General features: G+C 45.9%; 1 protein-coding gene across 8 annotated transcripts in view; it reads right to left on the reverse strand.

Moving 5' to 3' along the window:
• Window positions 1–4,788: 4,788 nt before the first annotated feature.
• The window catches only part of GPD1L (glycerol-3-phosphate dehydrogenase 1 like), a 57,364-nt gene continuing 40,482 nt past the window's right edge, over window positions 4,789–21,670 (reverse strand). For 3 of the 8 annotated variants that reach the window (XM_032647867.1, XM_032647869.1, XM_032647873.1), the window contains 3 exons: window positions 15,962–16,195; window positions 15,617–15,723; window positions 4,789–7,581 (listed from right to left, as the gene is read on the reverse strand). In XM_032647867.1, the coding sequence (XP_032503758.1) occupies window positions 7,485–7,581; window positions 15,617–15,723; window positions 15,962–16,195 (438 nt within the window). In that variant the 3' untranslated portion in view covers window positions 4,789–7,484. Of the gene's footprint in view, window positions 7,582–10,887; window positions 11,051–13,456; window positions 13,610–15,616; window positions 15,724–15,961; window positions 16,196–21,670 lie in introns of all 8 variants that reach the window. The other 5 variants (XM_032647868.1, XM_032647872.1, XM_032647870.1 and 2 more) reach the window with 3 other exon arrangements.

Consider the following 21,670-nt stretch of genomic DNA (forward strand, 5'->3'; position numbering starts at 1 on the left):
GTAGAACATGGGCTCTGGGTACGCGGGCTTCAGTAGTTGTGGCTTGCAGGCTCTATAGCGCAGGCTCAGTAGTTGTGGTGCAAGGGCTTAGCTGCTCTGTGTCACGTGGGATCTTCCCAGACCAGGCCTCAAACCCGTGTCCCCTGCATTGGCAGGCGGATTCTTAGCCACTGTGCCACAGTCCTGTCTGTAGATTTTTTGAAGAACAGTATCATGTTTTAATATCTAATACATGCATGAACACTGTGTATGTATACAAGTTTTCAGGAAGAATTGAGTGATTGCACCTTTGACCTTTCCAGTCACTGTCTGACTTTGTTTCACCATGAACGGCCATTACTCAAAGGAGGTGACATAACCTAAAATTGAAGAACCCAAACTCTGAAGGCAACCTGCTTGAGTTCAAATCCTGGCTTTATCAATTACTATCTCTGTTAGGTAAGTTCTTTAGCCTCTTTGTGCCTTAGCTTTCCCATCTGTATATGGGATGATAAATTTTGAGGATTAAATAAATTCATATATATGAAGAACCAGAGTAGTAAAGCTAAAAGTGCTTTACCACTATTATTTTAACTTACAATTTTTTTTTTTTTTTTTTTTTTTTTTATGCGTTACGCGGGCCTCTCACTGCTGTGGCCTCTCCCGTTGCGGAGGACAGGCTCCGGACGCGCAGGCTCAGCGGCCATGGCTCACGGGCCCAGCCGCTCCGCGGCACGCGGGATCCTCCCAGACCGGGGCACGAACCCGTGTCCCCTGCATCGGCAGGCGGACTCTCAACCACTGCGCCACCAGGGAAGCCCCTAACTTACAATTTTTAAAACTAGGTGTTGATATATTCAGGGAAACTGGGTGGCCCTGAGAGTTTTCTGTACTACCTTTGCAACTTCCTGTGAATCTATAATTATTTCAAAATAAACAGTTCTTAAAAAGTTGTTTAAAACAAACCACTGATATAAAAGATGGTCAAGGTATAATGTTAATTGAAAAAAAAAAGCAAGGTGTATATTAAGCTCTATTTTGTGTAGGAAAATGGGAAAGGGATTAAGTATATATTTGCTTATGTAAAATGAAATTCTAGAAGAGCACATTAGAAACTAGTAACAGTGGCTACTTGGGCAGTGGGCAAATGGGCTTTATTTTGGAATCAAGTGACTGTTTCCCAAAGATTATTTTAAATAAGAGGTATAACAAAAAAGAATCACAAATGACACTTCTATCAAAGCATAAAAGCACTGCATTTCCATTTGCAACAAGTTGAATAACACCAACTTGACAAATTACGAGTTCAATGATGAAGGTACTTTTCCAATGGCTCAATTTTACTCAATGTGTAAAATTCAGAGATGTTTCATTCCTTAGTTTTTGAAGCGGAGCTGAAGAGTCACTCCTTTTGGCTTTTATTTTTTAAAAATTTATTTATTTTTGGCTGCACTGGGTCTTTGTTGCTGCGTGTGAGCTTTCCCTAGTTGCAGTGAGCAGGGGCTACTATTGGTTGCAGTACGTAGGCTTCTCATTGCCGTGGCTTCTCTTGTTGCGGAGCCCGGGCTCTAGGCACGTGGGCTTCAGTAGTTGTGGCTCTAGGCACGTGGGCTTCAGTAGTTGTGGCTTGCGGGCTCTAGAGCGCAGGCTCAGTAGTTGTGGCGCATGGGCTTAGTTGCTCCACGGCATGTGGGATCTTCCCGGACCAGGGCTCGGACCCGTGACTCCTGCATTGGCAGGCAGATTCTTAACCACTTCGCCACCTGGGAAGCCCTAGACGAGGTTTTTAGAGTTGACAGCAGGAATGTAGGCTTATCGAAAATCTAATGACATTGCTAATTAGAAGCTTTTGAAATGAGGAAGACAACTTAAGGACACTCCAGTGTTAAAGAAGCACATGTTAGGGAGGTCCCTGGCAGTCCAGTGGTTAGGACTCGGAACTTTCACTGCCAGGGCCTGGGTTCAATCCCTGGTCGGGAACTAAGATCCCACCAAGCCACGTGGCATGACCCCCCCCGCAAAATATATATATATGCACACGTTATAAATCCTGGACCTTGACGGCATTAATCCTGGAGAAGGGACAATTACATATACAAAGCCTGGACTTAGCTAGTTAGTCCTGGGAGGAGAGGAACAGACATAACCACAGTGTACCCACCCACATTCCAATACAGCCTCCTATGTCCAAACAAGCGATGCCAGAATAGATACTAGGATGCTATAGTATTGTATAATGTATAAATTCTCTGAAATCTCTTGATATTTCTGTAAGTTCCATTTCGTCTTAACTCCTCAAATGTCTTTTTAGCAACATCTTAGGGTAAGTTATGCCAGCTGCTGTAATAAATAACACTTAACTGTCAGTGGCATAATGATGATTTTTGTAACTATCACAGTCCAACGTGGACCGAGGGTGGGGGGACTTTCTCCACCCAGTCATATAGGAATCCAGGCTTTAAGAGCCAACATACGGCTTCCAGGTCATCCTGGAAATTGATATCTAGTCAGCACGCAGGAAAAGAGTAAAGACAAACAGAATCGTAACTCTAGGAAGTGGCATTTTTTTCTTCCCTATGTCATTGGACAGAATTCAATCACCTAACTGCAGGGGAGGCTGGGAAATGTAGTTTGTGCATCTCAGAAAAAATTTTATAATTTAGTTAATATATATCCTTGTCTCTGCCATAAGCAGCTATAAATCTTTCTCCTTTAATATGTTAAGATTTCCTGGGGTGGGATAGGGAGGGTGGGAGGGAGGGAGACGCAAGAGGGAAGAAATATGGGAACATATGTATATAACTGATTCACTGTTATAAAGCAGAAACTAACACACCATTGTAAAGCAATTATACTCCAATAAAGATGTAAAAAAAAAAAGATTTCCTGCTTTTCAGTGACCTTCACAAAATCCTTTGAGCTAGACTGCACGGATATTATTCCCACTTAAACAATGAGAGGAAAATGCACTTCAAAGAGGACTTGGCTGCCTTGACCAAATGTATACTAAGACAATGAAGCATGATCTCGAACCCAAGCCTTGCCACAGTGCTACACCTCCCACCCAAACGAAAGGGGGTGCAGCTTGCTTCAGTACTCATCCAAACCAAAGGGGATGCAGCTCGCTTCAGTACTCAAATCAATCACACCTTCAGTAAAGTAGTAGATTATGCTTATAGCTTTCTCATACAACTTATTTCCTCAAAATAAAAAAGAAAGAAAAGGTTCACCATCAACTTAAGTTTACAAGTAGTCATGAAAAGTTATAAAGATTATGTGGTAAAATTTTAATGGAAATATATTTGGGAGAATAACAAAACTGGTCACATACAATAAATTCTGGACAAATTTCAGACTTTATTTTTTTCAAAAATTGCCTCTCCCTCTTCTTTCTTCTGGAACTTCTCTCAGATGTATGTTGAATCTTATCCTATCCTCTACTTACTTCTTGAATTCTCATTTTCTCTGCTACTTTCGGTTAATATCTCCATACCTATTTTCCAGTTTGGTAATTCCCTCTACAGCTCCTGTCAAATCTACTCTTTAATCTGTCCAAAGACATAATGTAAATTATATTCATCTCAAGATGTTCTAATAGGTTTGTTTTCAAGTCTCTTTGGTTGTTCCTCCACCCCCAACAGTAATTTGACCTTAATACTTTAATCCTCCTTTTATGTCTCTATTTTTAAAATTACCCCTCAAAGTATCTCTCATTTTGCTCAATTAAATATCTGGGCATCTAATTCTTCTGTTTTCAAAAAGCTGTTGACTTTCACTCACAATGAACTATTTTGCAATTATTTTATAATTTTAAAAGTGCATATTCAGCGGGAATATTTGTAGGAAGTGCATACTTATGGGAAGCCTGTGCAGCCTGGATCCAGAGTGATTTCTGCAGGTGTTTTTGTTTTTGCTTCCGTCAGTTACCTACTGGCATTACTGGCCCAAGTTCCGACGCTTATGCTAACTTTGGCTTGTGGTTCCTGGATATAAAAATTCAAACCCAAAGCCTGTTTGTGGTGCTGGCATGATCACAGGTTTTCAGCAGAGACCTTTTTCTCTACCCGGAGTCCAACTTTCTTGCTTCTTCCCATACATGTGTTTTCTTAGCCCATTTTCTTCCCAACAGTGTAGCCCTTGGAGGTTCTAGCATAAGTTTTACAGCCCAAACCCCTAGGTGATAATGGAGAGCACTCCCACACCCTCCCCTGAAGCCACAGAGCCACCTCAAAGCCTTACTGCTCTGGCCATCAGCCCCCATTTGTTTCAGGCTCCTGGGGATTTCCCTCACAGTCCACTGGATGGCTGCAACTGGAAGGCCTCCATCCTACACTTACAATTATATAAAAAGATCAGCAAGCAATAGAAAGGAACACAGACAAATGGAAGCAGATGTGTTTGAGGAGTGCATTAGAGATAAAGCCTTTCTTTTAAAATTTGCCTTTTTATTGTTGTCAGTGCAACACAATTCAGGGAGAAAAAAAAAGAGCTTCTTAAATAAAACTATTAAATAAGCTGATTTAAAAAAACAGGATCAGTAGCACAGGTTTGGGGGATTAAATGTTTATTAAATCAAGCTTTTAAATTATATCCACCTACAGTCTGTAAACAAACATAGTACATGTGTAGGTAAAAGGCTCAGATTAGAGCTAGTGGAAAAACTGAAGATTCCTTTGTACAGTGGCACCTCACTACTCCCTGGGCCGATACCATGGGGCCAATGTTATAGCTAAGAGTTAAATGAAAAACCAGAAGGAGTTTAGCTCAATTCTACCTGCCAGGATGGGTTTCAAGACAGATATTTGTTCCACATTATAGTAGGTTGGATTATACAAGGCAACAGTGTAGTTTTTACATTCACAGATTTGGCTGAAACAGTATAAATTAAGCTTCTCTTCTAGATGTCTCCCTCCCCTATCACCATAATTAGTAAGAAAGGTGAATTAAAATAAATGATGGACCACAGGTGGTTATAAAAATAGATAACTCGCAGAGTAATAAATATCTACAGTTAGCAAAGCACAAACTTATATAAAATTTACCTTTTTCCATATGTGCAGAATATTATAATTATGTTCAAGAGGTACAGTCAGAAGACCTCAGAGTGGTAAGAGGGCATTTATAAAGAAAAAACACTCAAGTACAAAACCCAGAGTAGGAAGCTGAATGCAGATGAGAATATACAAAAGACAAAATCCGAATTCCTCACATCTGACGATCCTACCTGACAGACACCACAATTAGCTTACAGCCCTTTATGTATCTTAAAAAGCAACACTTTGTTACCTATGTACAAACTTTTCAAAAGATTAATTATGAGACAAGCAAAAATGGATTGACTTAACAGTGGCCCTAAAATCAATGAAACTTGTAGCATTTTGTGTGCTTTCATATACTTCCGTGTAGAGGAGTTTTTAAAATTCCCACAAAACCCGTTCTATAATCATTTTGGGTATAGAAGGGAGAAAGTCCCAAGCTGGAAAATAAAAAAGGTCAAAATCTCAGGCTTCCCTGGTGGTGCAGTGGTTGAGGGTCCGCCTGCCGATGTGGGGGACGTGGGTTCGTGCCCTGGTCTGGGAGGATCCCAGGTGCCGCGGAGCGGCTGGGCCTGTGGGCCATGGCCGCTGGGCCTGCGCATCCGGAGCCTGTGCTCCGCGGCGGGAGAGGCCGCAGCGGTGAGAGGCCCACGTACCGCAAAACAAAACAAAACGAAACAAAAAAGTCAAAATCTCAAAGTGACTGAAAATCCATGAATATGTAAGACATTCATAACATTCCCTTAAACACTTATCAAGTACTATGTAAGGTAACTGCAATGTTATCCTGAAACCAATCACATTTACGAAGATACAGTAATTCCCATTCTAATTCTAGAATTAAAAGCACTTAGTCCACACAATGTGCGTTTCAGCGAGGTTGACACCCACTTGGCTGTACCTCATAGTGTCACCTTAAAGCTGCATCAAAGATCCATGGCAGACCTGAACTGTAAAGGTTCAGAATGAACAACACCACAGGTAGTCATTCATCCTTATTTTTTGCAGAGTGAAGGGTATACTTGAGCTGTCCTAAGGTCACCTCAGCCTGGAAACTTCGGCAAATTTCCTTGCCAAAAAAAAAAAAAAAAAAATCTCCACAATCTGTCTGGGACTTGCTGGGCTAAATAAACAGGTTCCACTAACACACATTCTACCCCTTCAGGAGGGGTGTACAGATGCAGCTTTTCCCAAACTCACTGGACCTTGCCAGGGAACACTGGAACCACCACTAGATCCTGGGACACTCGTTTCCTATGGAACATGATTTGAGAAATGCCAATCTAAAATAAATTTTCTACAGTAGTGGTTCTCAAACAGTAGTGAGCACTGAAACACATGGAAGGCATGTCAAAGCAGAGACACAATATCCCCACTTCAGAGGTCTGGGGTGGGACCCGTGAACCTGCATTTCTAAGAGACTCCAAGTGAAGCTGCTGGAGTGAGGTCCACACTGAGTGATATCCTTCTAGACAAGGACGCACGCAAGCCTCAGCTGCAGGAAGCCCGCTGACGGCCTCAAGAAAGGCTGCAAATGGCATTTGCTACAACCAATTAGCTTGAGTTCAAACCAGCTCTCAAGCCTGAGAGCCTCTGGCTGTGCCCCTACTCACTGGGCGACAAGGCACAGTGACTGCACCTTAATAGAGGAATAACAGCAGCCCCCTTTCAGGGGATCTGTGAGGCTTAAAGGAAATAGTTGCACACAAGTACGACCTGACAAAAAGCATCATACAAGTGTCATTAATCAGAAGAATGTGTCAGTCACAGCAGAAAAATCCCAGATGAGTTTTCTGTCTTCTGCCACTGCTGAGCCTTTATGAAAGCACATTCTGGTAGCTAATGAAGAGAAAAGAGGCTAAAAATGCAGAAAACTGCAGTGAGAGGAAAACAGATGAGTGGATTACCTAATTAAAAATAAGTAATTGTTAAAAAAAAAAAAGACCAACCCACAATCAAAGTAGTTAATTATGTTGGCTTTGAGATAGTGTTTAAAAGTTACAGTATGTTGATCTTTGAACTCACTCACTTGTCCACTTTACCATATTAATGTTGGTTAAATTTTAACCTCAAGAGAATGAGAAAAAAAAAATTCCTTCACTGGAATACATAGGAATTAGATCCAAAACTTTTCGCTGCGATAGTTCCAATCTGATAAGCTACCACAGTGGGAAAATTTCAACAGTGATTTTTAAAAAGGGCCTTTAATTTTGGTTCATAGAAATATCCACAGAATGAAAAAGGAACACACACTCACACGTTCATATATGTGCGTCTAGATGTTGCCCAGTAACATCTTAGCCAATGAACTTCATCTCGCAATTCAAAAATGAACCTGTAAAAATTCATACACATCCATGATGGGATTACGGTCAAGCAAACGTCTTGTTGCCAAGTCCCGGTTTCCATCTGAATCCAAATGACTGATTGGAAAGGCAGGCCTTTCCCTGACAGGTTTCAAGATTCACTTTATATATGCTCTGGATGGCTCTGGAGACAAGACAACATCTCTTGAACGGGCCTGCCTTCGTAGCAGATCTGGTACACCGCAGTGAACAACGGAAACCTGGTCGAGGGGACAGGAAAAGACAAGTTAAGCCATCTGGCCTACCTCACAGAACCAACTAGTCTTTCTCTCCTGCCTAACGGACTACGGACTAGCATATGCTAGTATTGGAAAACAAAGCGACCGCCTTCACACCCCTCCATTATTTGGTCTGCAGAGAGCCTCTGCACGGTGGCTGTAAGAACTTGGTACAACCTAAACCACCCCCGGCCTCGCTGTTTGGAGTGCGCCGTCTACACTCGCGTCCCACGGTAGTCTTTATAGGGTGATCTGTGGTCAATGACATCAAGAGTTGTGGCTCAGGCTCTTGGCCAAATCTAGAATGAATCCAAGTTTTTGTCACTATTTTAAAAGGTTGGAGAATAAATTTTAAATCGCAGGGAGGTACTGCTCTTGCTTCTCCAAGAAGAATCATCCAAGAATGAAGATGAGGCAGCCCACACAGCACCATAAATAATGCAGGCCTGGAACATTCTCAAAAGAATCAACGTGGGGACACACAATTAGCGAAGTGCTGATCTCATGTTGGAAGTGGGGTTTATTTTGCCTTTTCTTCCAAGATGTGAACACAGGTATAAATGAAAGTTTGAAATGGATGAGGTCACGAAGGAGTGAGCTAATAATCCACTGTAAGAAAAGATAACATTATGCCAGGGTACTGCTGGCTCGGCAAGTTATTATTATTTTTTAATGGCAAAAATCACTAAGGAAATAACTTTATAATTTCAATCAGGCTTTTAAACACACACACATACACACACAGCCTAAATGAGCTTGAAGGAATCACAGGAATCTTAAAAGCCATTCTGAAAATTATCCAGTTAAGCATCCTATAAGGACGATGTAATGTAAGAACAGCAAACAGTGCTGATCAGTCATACGTCTTTATGACAGTCTGTCACTGTGGGGTTTTTGTTTTTTTTTTTTTTTTTGCGGTACGCAGGCCTCTCACTGTTGTGGCCTCTCCCGTTGCGGAGCACAGGCTCCGGACGCGCAGGCTCACGCGTGAGCCATGGCTCACGGGCCCAGCCGCTCCGCGGCATGTGGGATCTTCCCGGACCGGGGCACGGACCCGTGTCCCCTGCATCGGCGGGCGGACTCTCAACCACTGCACAACCAGGGAAGCCCCACTGTGGGTTTTTTAAGGTTCAGAATGTTCTGGGGGTTTTTTGGAGTCAGGTAGAGAATGAAATCTGACTCCACAGCCTATTACCTTTGGGCAAGTTTCACAAACCCTCTGACCCTGTTGCTTATCTGCAGAATGGGGCTGGACACTCAGGATTATTGTAGTAACTGACTTACGTGTAAGGTGGACAGTACGACACTTGACATATGGTGGACATATGGTAGCTTATAAATGCAGCCACAGGGCGGCCACTGGGTCCCAGACTGTTCGAGAGGACAGGGCCCAAGCCTAGTTTGTTCACCTCCGCATCAGCACAGCCTGGCCCAGTGCAGGCAAGGGGCAGATGCTCAGTGAGTATTTGTTGAATGAATTCTTGTGAATGGGAGTTAGAGCCTGGAGATTTCAACCCCTTCCATGGCTGAGTTTTCCTCTTCCTAAGATGAGAACAACTTGTATGTCCCTCATGCAGGGTGGCAGGTGGTTAAGTGGCCACCCGAAACCATTCCCAACCCCTTTCTCTCCTTATCGAGATTGGAAATAGCCTAAGGCTCACTTTCGCAGCCTTTCTTTCACCTAGAATTGGCCCAGTAATTTCTAGCCAGCAAGACACAATACAACTGGGAGAGTTTCTGGGGAAGATCTTTCTCTCCTTGAGAGGCACTGGAGGAAAAATCTGCTACCCAGACTGCCCTCGCTCCCTGCCCCTGAGTGCAGTTGTGTATGTGATGCTTGGAGCTGCTGAAGCCATCTTGAAGCTTTGAGGGAAGGTTAACAAGATCATTAAGCTTCTAATCCAGAGGCACTGAGCCAGTACTAATAATGTCCACCTCCAGATTCTTTGTTACGTGGGAAAAATAACCCTACTGTTCAAGGCATTTTAACTGGGCGTTGCTCTTGAAGCCAAGAGCAATTTTCATGACCAGCCATTTCCAAAATGTGTTCTGTAGGTGAGATGTTAACAAGTGATACAGAGGTAGGGAGAGGAGGGATTTCTATCAATAAGTAATTTATTTAACCCTCACAACTGCCCTATGAGGTAGATAATATTATCTCCACTCTATAGATGAGGAAACTGAGGCACAGTTTCTGACTTTGTAGCCAACACTCAACCACTAGGTTATAATGCCCGTCTCAATGCTATTTTCTAAATTTTAAAATGCTACGAAGCCAATTAGATCAGTTTGGGGAACTCTCTAAAGAAGGTTAGAAGTGAAAGGAGGACAAGGAAACCATAAACAGAATGAAAAGACAACCTAGTGGATGGGAGAAGATATTTGCAAATGGTATGACCAATAAGGGGTTAATATCCAACATGTATAAACAGCTCATACAACTCAACAACAAGAAAACAAACAACCCAATTAAAAAATGAGAAGAAGTGAATATACATTTTTCCAAACAGGAGTTGCAGATGGCCAACAGGCACATGAAAAGATGCTCAATTATCAGGGAAATGCAAATCAAAACCACTATGAGATATCACTTCACACCTGTCAGAATGGCTATCATCAAAAGGAACACGAATAACAAATGTTGGCCAGGATGTGGAAAAAATTTACAGTCCTATTGGTGGGAATGTAAATTGGTAGAGCCACTGTGGAAAACAGCATGGAGGTTTCTCAAAACACTAAAAATAGAACTACCATATGACCCAGCAATCCCACTACTGGCCACATATCTGAAAAAAACAAAAGCAATAATTTGAAAAGATACATGCACCCCAATATTCAGAGCAGCATTATTTACAATTGCCAAGATATGGGAGCAACCTTAATGGTCATCAACAGATGAATGGATAAAGAAGATGTGGTATATATAAACAATGGACTACTATTCAACCATAAAAAAGAACAAAATTTGGCCATTTGCAGCAAATGGACTTGGAGGGTATTACGCTAAGTGAAATAAGTCAGAGAAAGACAAATACTGTACCATATCACTTATATGTGGAATCTGAAAAATACAACAAACAAGTGAATATAACAAAGAAAGAAGCAGACCCACAGATATAGAGAACAAACTAGTGGTTACCAGCAAGGATGAGAGGGAAGCGGGGAGGGGCAATACAGGAGTGGGAGAACAGGAGGTACAAACTATTATGTATAAAATAAGCTACATGCATATACTTTGTAACATGAGGAATATAGCCAATATTTTATAATAACTAAACGGAGTATAACCTTTAAAAATTGTGATTCACGGGGCTTCCCTGGTGGCGCAGTGGTTGGGAGTCTGCCTGCCGGTACAGGGGACACGGGTTCGTGCCCTGGTCCGGGAGGATCCCGCATGCCGCGGAGCGGCTGGGCCCGTGAGCCGTGGCCGCTGGGCCTGTGCGTCCGGAGCCTGTGCTTGCAACAGGAGAGGCCACAACAGTGAGAGGCCCACGTACCGCAAAAAAAAAAAAAAAAAAAAAAAAAAAAAAATTGTGATTCACTATATTGTACACCTGTAGCATATAATATTACACAGCAACAATACTTCCCAAAAAATAAATATTTTTTTCAAAAAGTGAAAGGAAGACAAAAGATAATATTTTATTAAAAAATGGGTGTAAACCAAATAAATCAGCTATCCTACTAATGGATACTGAGGGCTTAGATGTGTCAGGCCTCAATCATGAGCAGGGATGTGCAGTATTATAAATGAGGCCCCAGGCCTCAAGGAGCTTACAACACTGTTATGGGCTGATTGTACCCCTTCCCCAAACTCACCCAATGCCCCAGCCCCTCAGAATGACTATATTTGGAGACAGGGCACTGAAGGAGGTAATTAAGTGAAAAGGGTTCATTTAGATGGACCGTGGGACTTTCCCAGCAGTCCAGAGATTAAGACTCTGCCTTCCAATGCAGGAGGCTCGGGTTCGATCCCTGGTCAGGGAACTAAGATACCACACGCCGGGTGGTGTGGCCAAAAAAAAAAAGATGGGCCCTAAACCAATACGGCTGCAGTCCTCATAAGAAAAGGAGACTAGGACTCAGACGTACACAGAGGGGGGACCACGAGAAGACGCGGGAAGAAGAGGCTTCAGAGAGGTCAACCCTGCTGACACCTTCGATTTCTGTCCTCTGTAACTGTGAGAAACAAATTTCTGTTGTGTGAGCCACTCTGTCTGTGGCATTTTGCTGTGGCAGCCCAAGCAGACTAATACAAACACCTGATACTCACACATGGTCATAAAGACACAGGCACAAGGATGTTAAATAAAGCAAATTTCACAACAACAGAAAAAGCCCAACAATGTTTATTAATGTCTTAATGTCTATCAAGAGAAGGTTGGTTAATAAATAAACTGAGGTTCTCCCACACCATGGAATGTTCTGCAGCCATTAAATGAGACCTCTAGGTGCGGACGTGGAATGATTTTCAAAGTATATCCTAGGGGGGCTTCCCTGGTGGCGCAGTGGTTGAGAGTCCGCCTGCCGATGCAGGGGACACGGGTTTGTGCCCTGGTGCGGGAAGATCCCACATGCCGTGGAGCGGCTGGGCCCGTGAGCCATGGCTGCTGAGCCTGTGCGTCTGGAGCCTGTGCTCCACAACGGGAGAGGCCACAACAGTAACAGGCCCGTGTACCGCAAAAAACAAACAAACAAACAAAAAGACTCAAGAGGAGAGGAGGCCTGATTTAGCCCACATTGTTTACTGTCAGCTTCATGCTTTGGTCATGAGGAGTAAGGAAATGAGGCTGAGCCTGCCAGTTCTGCTTTATGAGTGACAGCTCCACAGGGCGCCAGCTCTCCCCATGCTGCCTCCTCCCCCCACTTCTCCCCTCTTTCCCCCCTTCTCTCCTCCCTTTTATATATATATATTTATATATATATAAATATATATATATTCATATATATAAAAAATATATATATATATTTTTATATATATATATATATCCTAGGGGACTTCCCTGGCGGTCCAGTGGTTAAGACGCCACACTTCCAATGTAGGGGGCACAGGTTCGATCCCAGGTTGGGGAACTAAGATCCCACATGCTGCATGGCACAGCCAAAAAAAAAAAAGAAAAAAAAATCTGAAGTGATGAAAAGGGACAAAGCAGACTGTGGAGTTCGTTACCCATCACACAAACAAAAGGGCCATGTGGAAAGTTCACTGAACCCTGAGAAATCCACCTCCATCTGGCGTAGGGATCAGGACCCACTTTAACCTGTGTGCCTTTTTCTTTTCTTTTCTTTTCTTTTTTCTGTACGCGGGCCTCTCACTGTTGTGGCCTCTCCCACTGCGGAGCACAGGCTCCGGACGTGCAGGCTCAGCAGCCATGGCTCACGGGCCCAGCTGCTCCGCAGCATGTGGGATCTTCCCGGACCGGGGCACGAACCCATGTCCCCTGCATTGGCAGGCGGACTCCCAAGTGCTGCGCCACCAGGGAAGCCCCTGTGTGCCTTTTTGTATGACTTTAATTTCTTTTTCTTTTGTGTGACTTTAATTTTTTAAGTCCATAGCACCTTAGCAGCAATAGTGTCTAAACCAGGGGTTGGCAAACTATGGCCTGAGAAGCAAGTCTGGCCTGTGACTTGTTTTTGTTCCGCCTGTAGGCTAAGAATCATTTTTACCTTTTTAAAGAACTATGAACAGAAACAAAGACTGTAGGGCAGAGTCCTGTATGTGGTCTACAAAGATGAAGTCTTTGTTATGTGATTCTTTGCAGAGAAAGTTTGCCGACTGCTGCTCTAAACAGTAAGTTCAAAGCAGGGAAAATGATTTGTATCTGGAGGATATGAAAGAGGTTCTCTGAGGACAGACCTGGCTTGCCTTGTGGGCGATGATGGCTGAGATGCTCATAAGGGGGTGTCCAGGCAGGCCAAACCGCAGGACAGATGCACACAGGAGTCTGAGAAGGAGGCGGTTGGGGCCAAGGGAGGTCCGCTTCCACTAAAGCAGGGGTCACAGGACACGCTGTTAGAAACAAAGTTGGTACTCAACTGAGATGCCAACCTAAGGCCTGTGGACCTCCTTCTCTAAGAGCAGGAGGCCTCTGAGTTAGAGGTGACCACAGCAGTCATCTGGTCTACCCCTTTGACTTTGTGGATAAACGGCACAGAACAGCTAAAAACATGACCTGCCCAAGACCACACAGCTAATGAGACACAAGGCCACTGTCCTTCTGCTCAGCGCTCTTTCTATAGCAGGCAAGGGAGAAGGAAATGGAGGAAGACCAGCATGGTGATGGCTGGAATGGAAAAGAAAGAAATCCAGGTAAGCGGTGGTGCAAAGGGAGAATAGCAGGACTTGGCTCTACCTGTGCCACTGGGGGCAGGCGCAGTGGGGGATGGACCCATGGGACTCAACACTAGGCCTGGGAGAGAAGGGCAGGTGCCCCTCAATCCAGCAGCGACCTCACTAAGCACAGGGATGGCTGGGTCGATTTCTAATCAGAAGAAAATGGGACATGACTGTGGAGAGGCAGGTTTCTCCTGCTTGGTTACACTTGCTTTAAAACAGGCAGGTACTGATCCCAGAACACCTGTTCCAGCCTGTATCCTCCAGTAGTTAGACAACACACACAGACTCACACCGGCCAGTGTGTCAACTCATAGAATCCTATCAAAGGACAGGACCCTATCCTATCTGTATACTACTGTGAGATCCTAGGACTCTACCTTGGTTGCACACAGATGCCACTTTAAAACTGTGATTGGGAGAGACTCACCATCATCAAACACCCAGGTATTTTTTTAAAGACTTAAAACAAAAATTCCTGATAAAGACTTAACGGTCATTAAAGTAGCCCCAATCACACACAAACCCATCAGTGTCTGCTGTTAAATAGGTAAGGAAAACCATGCATGTTAAATAGGTAAGGAAAAAACATGCATGCATGTATTTTCCTTTTAATCATGATTAAAAGGTAGTTCTCCTCTTCCGAGGCTTGTTTATGACTCCCCCCTCTGCCCGGCTGGCATTGAAAGCCGTTTCAAAAAAATCAAATGCAAATTAAGGAAGGAAGACAAATGCTCTGCTGCCCCTCATTTCTAACTTCCAATAGGGAACTGGACGGCTGAACAAGGGGGAGAGCTGGATGCAGGTGGTGGGGTTAAGTTGCAGGTGCTTGGGACCAGCAGCATCTAGACTGACCTGTAGAGGGTAAGGGAGCTGATGGCAGACCCGTGACCCACCTCCCGGTGCAGAGAAGTGCACGCTGGGGACCAGCTCCCCACTCTCCCAGGCACTCACCTCTCCAGACTATTACAGGAGCGTTAAGGACGCCCAGGATGTGCCACACAAGCATTTACTGGGTGGTGTGGTAGCATCGTGATTACAAAGACAGGCTTAGCAAATCAACAAGAGGAAGGGCTGGGGCAGCCTCAGACGCTGGGCAGCTTCTGCGGGACTACCAGGCTTCCTCCCTCCATCCCGCAGCAGAGCAAGCTGATCCAAGCCACCTCTAACACGCGACCCGCCTGGACACGTAGCAGAGGATGGGTGGGGAGACTACAAGGCTGCCCATCACACCTTAAACAGGGCATCTCTAGTGCTGAAGTCCTGGGGGGAACTTGTCCTTCCTTCTTTTCTGAATTGTTTGACATTTCATTAACAAGGCTGTTTATCTTTTTATTAAAAGGACAAAGTAATCTTTTTTTAAAATTTAAAATGTATGTCATGTAGCTCTTACCAAACATCCTGCAGGACAAGCCAGAATCTCAAACTTCCTATTTTGTACTATGCCCTACAGCGCTGAGCCTTCCTCCCTCGTTTCGTGTTTTGTGCAACTGCTCATTTTCAGGGTAGGCAGATGTTTCCTGCCATAGACCCTCACATCACACAAAGGACGGAACTAATGCAGTAACTTTCTGCACACACTCATCAAGTGCCTGTGCTCATGTACTGACCAGACTGGGGGTCGTGAGCAAGGCGGGGGGATGATGGCCGCTCCCCTGGCCTCATGGACAATGGGACACTTACTTGTTGAGCAGCCCCTTCTGTTTGAGTATGCGGTACACCTCGGCTGAAGTCTGAGGTCCTTGCAGCTTCTGCCCATTCAGCATCTCCTTCTCCAATTCTTCGATGGTCTTAAAAACAAAGGATGAAAACAATCTGTAAAATCTAGAGCATCACTTATTTTAAGAGCAGAGTGGGGGAGGAGAGCTGCAAGCCAAGAAAAGATAACGACATACAAGGCAGAGGGTGTAGGACTGAAGCGCTTTTAAGCAAAGGCAGATGGGGGTTATCAGGACAAGCCCAGCACACACAGCCTCCACCCACAGGTCAGCGGCTCTCCCCAGACTGGGATCCCACACCGGGGGCTACCTTTCCGGTCCTGGCAAAGGCCTCGGCCACCCTGCGGTTCCGGCCCCCATAGCAGGTGGTGATCAGATCAGCCACGCCGCAGCTCTCCAGGAAGGTGGCCGTGGACACCTGGCCCTTGCAGAAGATCCTGGCAAAGGCGATCATTTCCATGAGCCCCAGGCGGATGACAGCGGCTTTGGTGTTGTCGCCACAGCGGAGGCCGTCGCAGAACCCGGCTCCCACGGCCACGATGTTCTACAAAGGAGACAAGAAGCCCGGGGATGCCATCACACGCCCGCTGGGGGAGAGAATGCAGGGAAGGCAGGGACACTGGCTCCCCTGGGTCCCACACGACCCAGGGTTCTTTTTTTTTTTTTTTTTTAACATTTATTTATTTATTTGGCTGTGCCGGGTCTTAGTTGCAGCATGCGGGATCTTCATTGCTGCGTGCGGGATCTTTTAGTTCCAGCATGCGGGATCTAGTTCCCCGACCAGGGATAGAACCCAGGCCCCCTGCATTGGGAGCTCGGAGTCTTAACCACTGGACCACTAGGGAAGTCCCACGACCCAGGGTTCTGCTTTTGTACCCGTGAGAGAGAGTAGAAAGAAGGGACCAGGCTCCCATATTCCCATTCACAGGGCAAAGAGCCCACACCTGTGCTCAGAGCGGGGCATCAGCCAGAATGGGAACGGTGGATGGTAGTCTCTGGTCAAATACTGTTTGAACAAACGGTTTGTTTTTTTTTCTTTGCAATAGGTGCTTTTATTTATTTTTTTCCCTCCCTCTTTTTTTTTCTTTTATAGTTCAATAAATCAAATGCTTTATTCAACTATAACATTCACAGAAAAGTAGTCAAATCATAAGTGCACAGCTTGATGAATTTTCACAAACCGGACACACCTGTGTAACCAGCTCCCTGATCGAGGAGTAGAACGTAACCACTGCCCCAGGAAGGCCCCTCTGACTTTCTCCTGGTCACCCCTGCACCAAAGGTAACCTCTCTCCTGACTTCTAATGGCACAGGTTTACTTTCCTTGTCCTTAAACTTTATATGAATAGAATCATACAGGGTGTGATCCTTCGTGTCTATCTTCTCTGTCTCAATTTGACATCACGTTTGTGAGCTTCAGCCATATTTTTACACATAACGCATTTATTTTCATTGCTACGTTATATTCCATTGTGCAAATATACTGCAATTTATCTGTTCTGTTGATTGGCATAGGGGTAGTTTCCAGTTTGGAGCCATTACAAATGGCTCTGCTATGACACCTGGTACATGACCTCTGGTGGCCGTGAGCAGGCACTTCTGTTGGGAGCGTACCTGGGTCAGAACTGCTGCGTGATGATGAATGCATACGTGCAGATCAAGTTTCTGCCTTTTGTTTCATTTAATAATCCCTGGGATTTCCCTGGTGGCACAGTGGTTAAGAATCCACCTGCCAATGCAGGGGACACGGGTTTGATCTCTGGTCTGGGAAGATCCCACATGCTGTGGAGCAACTAAACCCGTGCACCACAACTATTGAGCCTGTGCTCTAGAGCCCATGACCCCGCAACAAGAGAAGCCACCGCAATGAGAAGCCCGCGCACTGCAACGAAGACCCAACTCAGCCAAAAATAAGTAAGTAAATAAATAAATAAATTTAATAATCCCTAAATGAGCATTTCTGAAACGCTGGGTTGTTGCGTGGCTCTTTGCTGCACACCAGGCAGATCAGACACAGACTTGCCTCTTCAGAAGCTGATAACCTAGTTCGGGGGTCAGCAAATCAGGGCCAAGTGTTATAAGTAACGTTGTACTGGAAACCAGGAACTCCCGTTCAGTTACATACTGTCTGTGGTTGCCTGTGTGCTGTCAACAGATCTGAGTAGTTGTGCAGAGACCTTTAAGGTCTGCAAAGCCCACATTTTCTAACGAGCTCTTCTGGAAAAAGTTCGTCATCCCCAACTTAGCAGGAAAATAAAACCTGTGCACAAATCACAATGATGCTCAGCAGAAAGCGATATTCTGTAAGAGGTACTGAAGGTTGGGTCTCATTTCAACCCATGTGTACTGAGCGTGCACTGTGGGAAGCCCCGCTGGACCCTGGAGGGGCTGAGGGTGCCCTCAGGGGGCAGGGGGCTGCAAAGATAGAATTAGACACAGGGTGTCCTCAAGGAGTTGACAATATCACTGGGAAAAGACACAGAAAAGCACATCAGGAGACAGAAGGACAAGATTGTGCAGAGAAGCTTCATTTCAAAGCAGGGAAGCCTGCATGGAGGAAGTGGCATCTGAACTGGGTCTCAAATCCTATGTAAAACCAGACAATCACATATGCCAAGTAGTGCCTGAGTGGAGGTGACAGGGGGTGGCGGTGGGGGGGGGTGGACTTGTTTGGGACACCAGTCAACCCTCAGGTTGCCAGCTCTTTCCATGTTACCAGCTCCCTCTCCAAGAACACTCAATGCAGGAAAAAATGCAGGTATTCTGCCTCTGTCTAACCACACAAGCATTTTGCCATAATACCTGATGCCTATATATGGATTTGTGCCTTAAGACCTTAAACTATGAAGCCAGTTAGTAACAATGAGAAATAAGCTAAAATAAGTGCATTTCTTCCTCACTCCCCCTAATTTTTAAAAATTAATTAAAGACAGAACATTTTTAAAAACATTCAGGCCTATAAAATCTGAGGGATAAGATAGAAAATGGAATGACCCGGGGAGGAAAAATGTCTTCTCTGATTGATATGCAGTTTTTTATAAGACAGATCAAACACAGCACTGATGTGGCCAGGCTCTCCCTGACAGGACGCGGCCACTTCAGATGAAAAAGTTCCCGTGAGCCCTCTAGAAGCTTCGGTGGGCTTCCGACAGAGCAGGACCCTCTCCTGGCTCCCTGGGTGGCAGCAGATGAAGACAGCTGAATGAGGGAGCAGAGGGCAGGGGCCCTATATGAACCTTCCCTTCCTCAGCCATCACACCAGGCCTTACTCTGGTTCTGGCTATTCCTCTGCAAAGGCCAGGATCCATGCAGACCCCGGCTCCTACAGCTGCAGGCGGAGCTGAGGAATCCAGCCTCCTGACCCGGGAGCATGTTTTCATAAGGTACCACCTCTGCCTGTACCTGTGAGCTTCTCCAGTCCTTCCCACCACACAGGCAATGCAGACTGTAGGTCTCAGCAGCTACCTGACGGCAACCACCAGCCCCAAGCACCTGCTGCGTGTGCACAGGGATGGGGGGAGGGCGATTCCTGGCTGGGCGCGCTTGGCGTCTAGCAGCATCACGTGCAGAGGAGAGGGGACAGGCAGAGTGAAGGAGCTGGAGAGACGCTGACGGGCGAACTGGGATCCATTCTACGGCTCTGCCCCAGAGCTGCTGAGTTGGGATGGAACAGCCGGACCTTTTAGATGGGACACTGTGCCGAGACCAGGAGCGAGAGAACACCCAAGGCTGGGCCCAAACAGGCCCAGTCACCCCTCCTGGCATAGCAGCCAAACTGAGGAAGCGCATAGGGAGATACGAGGGGCACACGCATGACATCCAGAGGGCTTCTGGTTCTCAGTCTGCCTTGTCGCTGTGTGACCTTGGGATAATCACTCCACCTGTCTGAGCCTTCTTGGCCTTGGTTGTTAAATTCAGGGCTTGGACGAGATCTCTCAAGGCTCTTCTGCTGGTGACATTCCTCCAGGGAATCTGGATCAGTTGTGGCCTGCCCTGGGACTGCAGACAGTGGGACAGCCCTGGGGCAACAGAGAGACACCTAAGGATGTGCAGAGGGACTGACCACAGAGACCACAAAGCCAACTGCTGGTGAGCCCACCAAATGGTTTTATCGAAGTTACCATGGCAACATGCCAAGGCCTAGCTTCCAAATGGTCAGATTGTGGAAATGGCTCTCTGATGCCTCCTGGGCTGTGTCCCTGTGCACCCCCCCTTCCTCACAACGTGACCCACTCTGGAGGTCACTTGAGAAACCAACCCCAGCCAATGTCTACAGACTGGATGGGACATAACACGGACTTCCTTTCAACAAGGGGCTCCTGCAGATTATTTACGAAGCACCTACAGTGAGCCCACCAGGCCACTGCACACACGGTCTCATCCAAATTCTCATGGCAACGCCGGCAACTGTGTGCCTGTCCCCCTGGCTGGCTCAACAAGGGTCAACGGCTTGCCAAGAACGCCCGGCTGGTAAGTGATGCACATGGGACACGCCCCCGGTGCCTGGCTCCACGGGCCCACTGTTCCCTGTCCCCTGCTGCTTCCATGGTATGGCAAATGTGGCCTGGCCACTCCCACCCCTCTCCGGGTCCAAGAGACCTTCCTGAGACCTCTGCAACCAGATATCAAAGAGGACTGCCTCTTGGGCCTGCATGGAGGCTCAGGAGGCAAAAGCAGGAGGCCTAGGAGGAGAAAAGATTTATGGGAAAGAATAATAAAAATAACAACAAAAGTTAACCTTATTGATACGGGGAGGGGGAAGGGTAAGCTGGGATGAAGTGAGAGAGTGGCATGGACATATATACACTACCAAATATAAAACAGATAGCTAGTGGGAAGCAGCTGCGTAGCAGAGGGAGATCAGCTCAGTGCTTTGTGACCACATAGAGGGGTGGGATAGGCAGGGTGGGAGAGAGACGCAACAGGGAGGGGATATGGGAACATATGTATATGTATAGCTGATTCACTTTGTTATACAGCAGAAACTAACACACCGTTGTAAAGCAATTATACTCCAGTAAAGATGTTAAAAAAAAAAGTTAACCTTATCGAACTGTTTCTAAGTGCGTCATATATTATTAACTGATTTACTCTTCACAACGTTCCTACAGGGAAGGTCCTGTTACTACACACAGTGAGAGGCAAGGAAACTCAGGCACCTGGGTAAGTAGCCCACCCAAGGTTGTACAGTCAGGATCAGGAGAGCTGGGTTTCGAGTCCTGGCAGCCCAGCTTCCTAGTTCTCTCCAGGGAGCAGATCACACAAGGCTGCTCCAGGCCGGTGAGTGGAAGGCACAGAGGGGCCAGCTCAGCAAGACAAGAATTTTCTAACAAGAAGAGTTGACCCCACGCAACGGAAAAGACAGAAGCAAAGGGAGTGTGCTCTCAGTCACTAGAAGCATCCAAGCAGGAGCTGTAATGCACGAGCCCTGAGCTCCAACGCGTGCTTCTAACCTTCTACGTCACTGCGCTCAGAGAAAAGGCAGAGGAGGGTGCCCGTGGCCCAGGGGCACACAGGTTGGGACCACCTCCCAGTTTCCCCTGGATGTCTGGCCTCCCCACCACGGGGAGGAGGGGCCACTGCAGAGTCAACCCCTCCCTTCTAAGGGGACCCTGGGCCCTGTTTAATCACCGTATGATGCATCCTGAAATCCTCACTCTCTCACCTACCACTTATCACTGTCAAAAGAAAAATAAACACACTGAGCTGGTCAGATCATGCCCGAATAGCACCCGAACAGATGTCCTCTGAGGTCGCTCAGCTGTGAAATTTATCACTATCCGCTGGGCATTTAAATCTGCTTTAAACTATTCATGTGAATAGTGAAAATTTATTCACTATTTTAAACACAGAGCTAAAAATACCATGATTTTCAGAAGACAGGCGTCCTTAAGCCCCTGCCCATTTCCCGGGTGATAGCAATACTCAGAGGCAATCATCCTCCGCGAAGTGCGGTCTCTGCAATCCTGAATCGGGGCGGGTTGGATAGGGCTCAGTTTCTTTCGCTCCCACCCACCCA

The sequence above is a fragment of the Phocoena sinus genome, chromosome 11, assembly GCF_008692025.1.
Source record: "Phocoena sinus isolate mPhoSin1 chromosome 11, mPhoSin1.pri, whole genome shotgun sequence".
Classification (NCBI taxonomy): Eukaryota; Metazoa; Chordata; class Mammalia; order Artiodactyla; family Phocoenidae; genus Phocoena; species Phocoena sinus.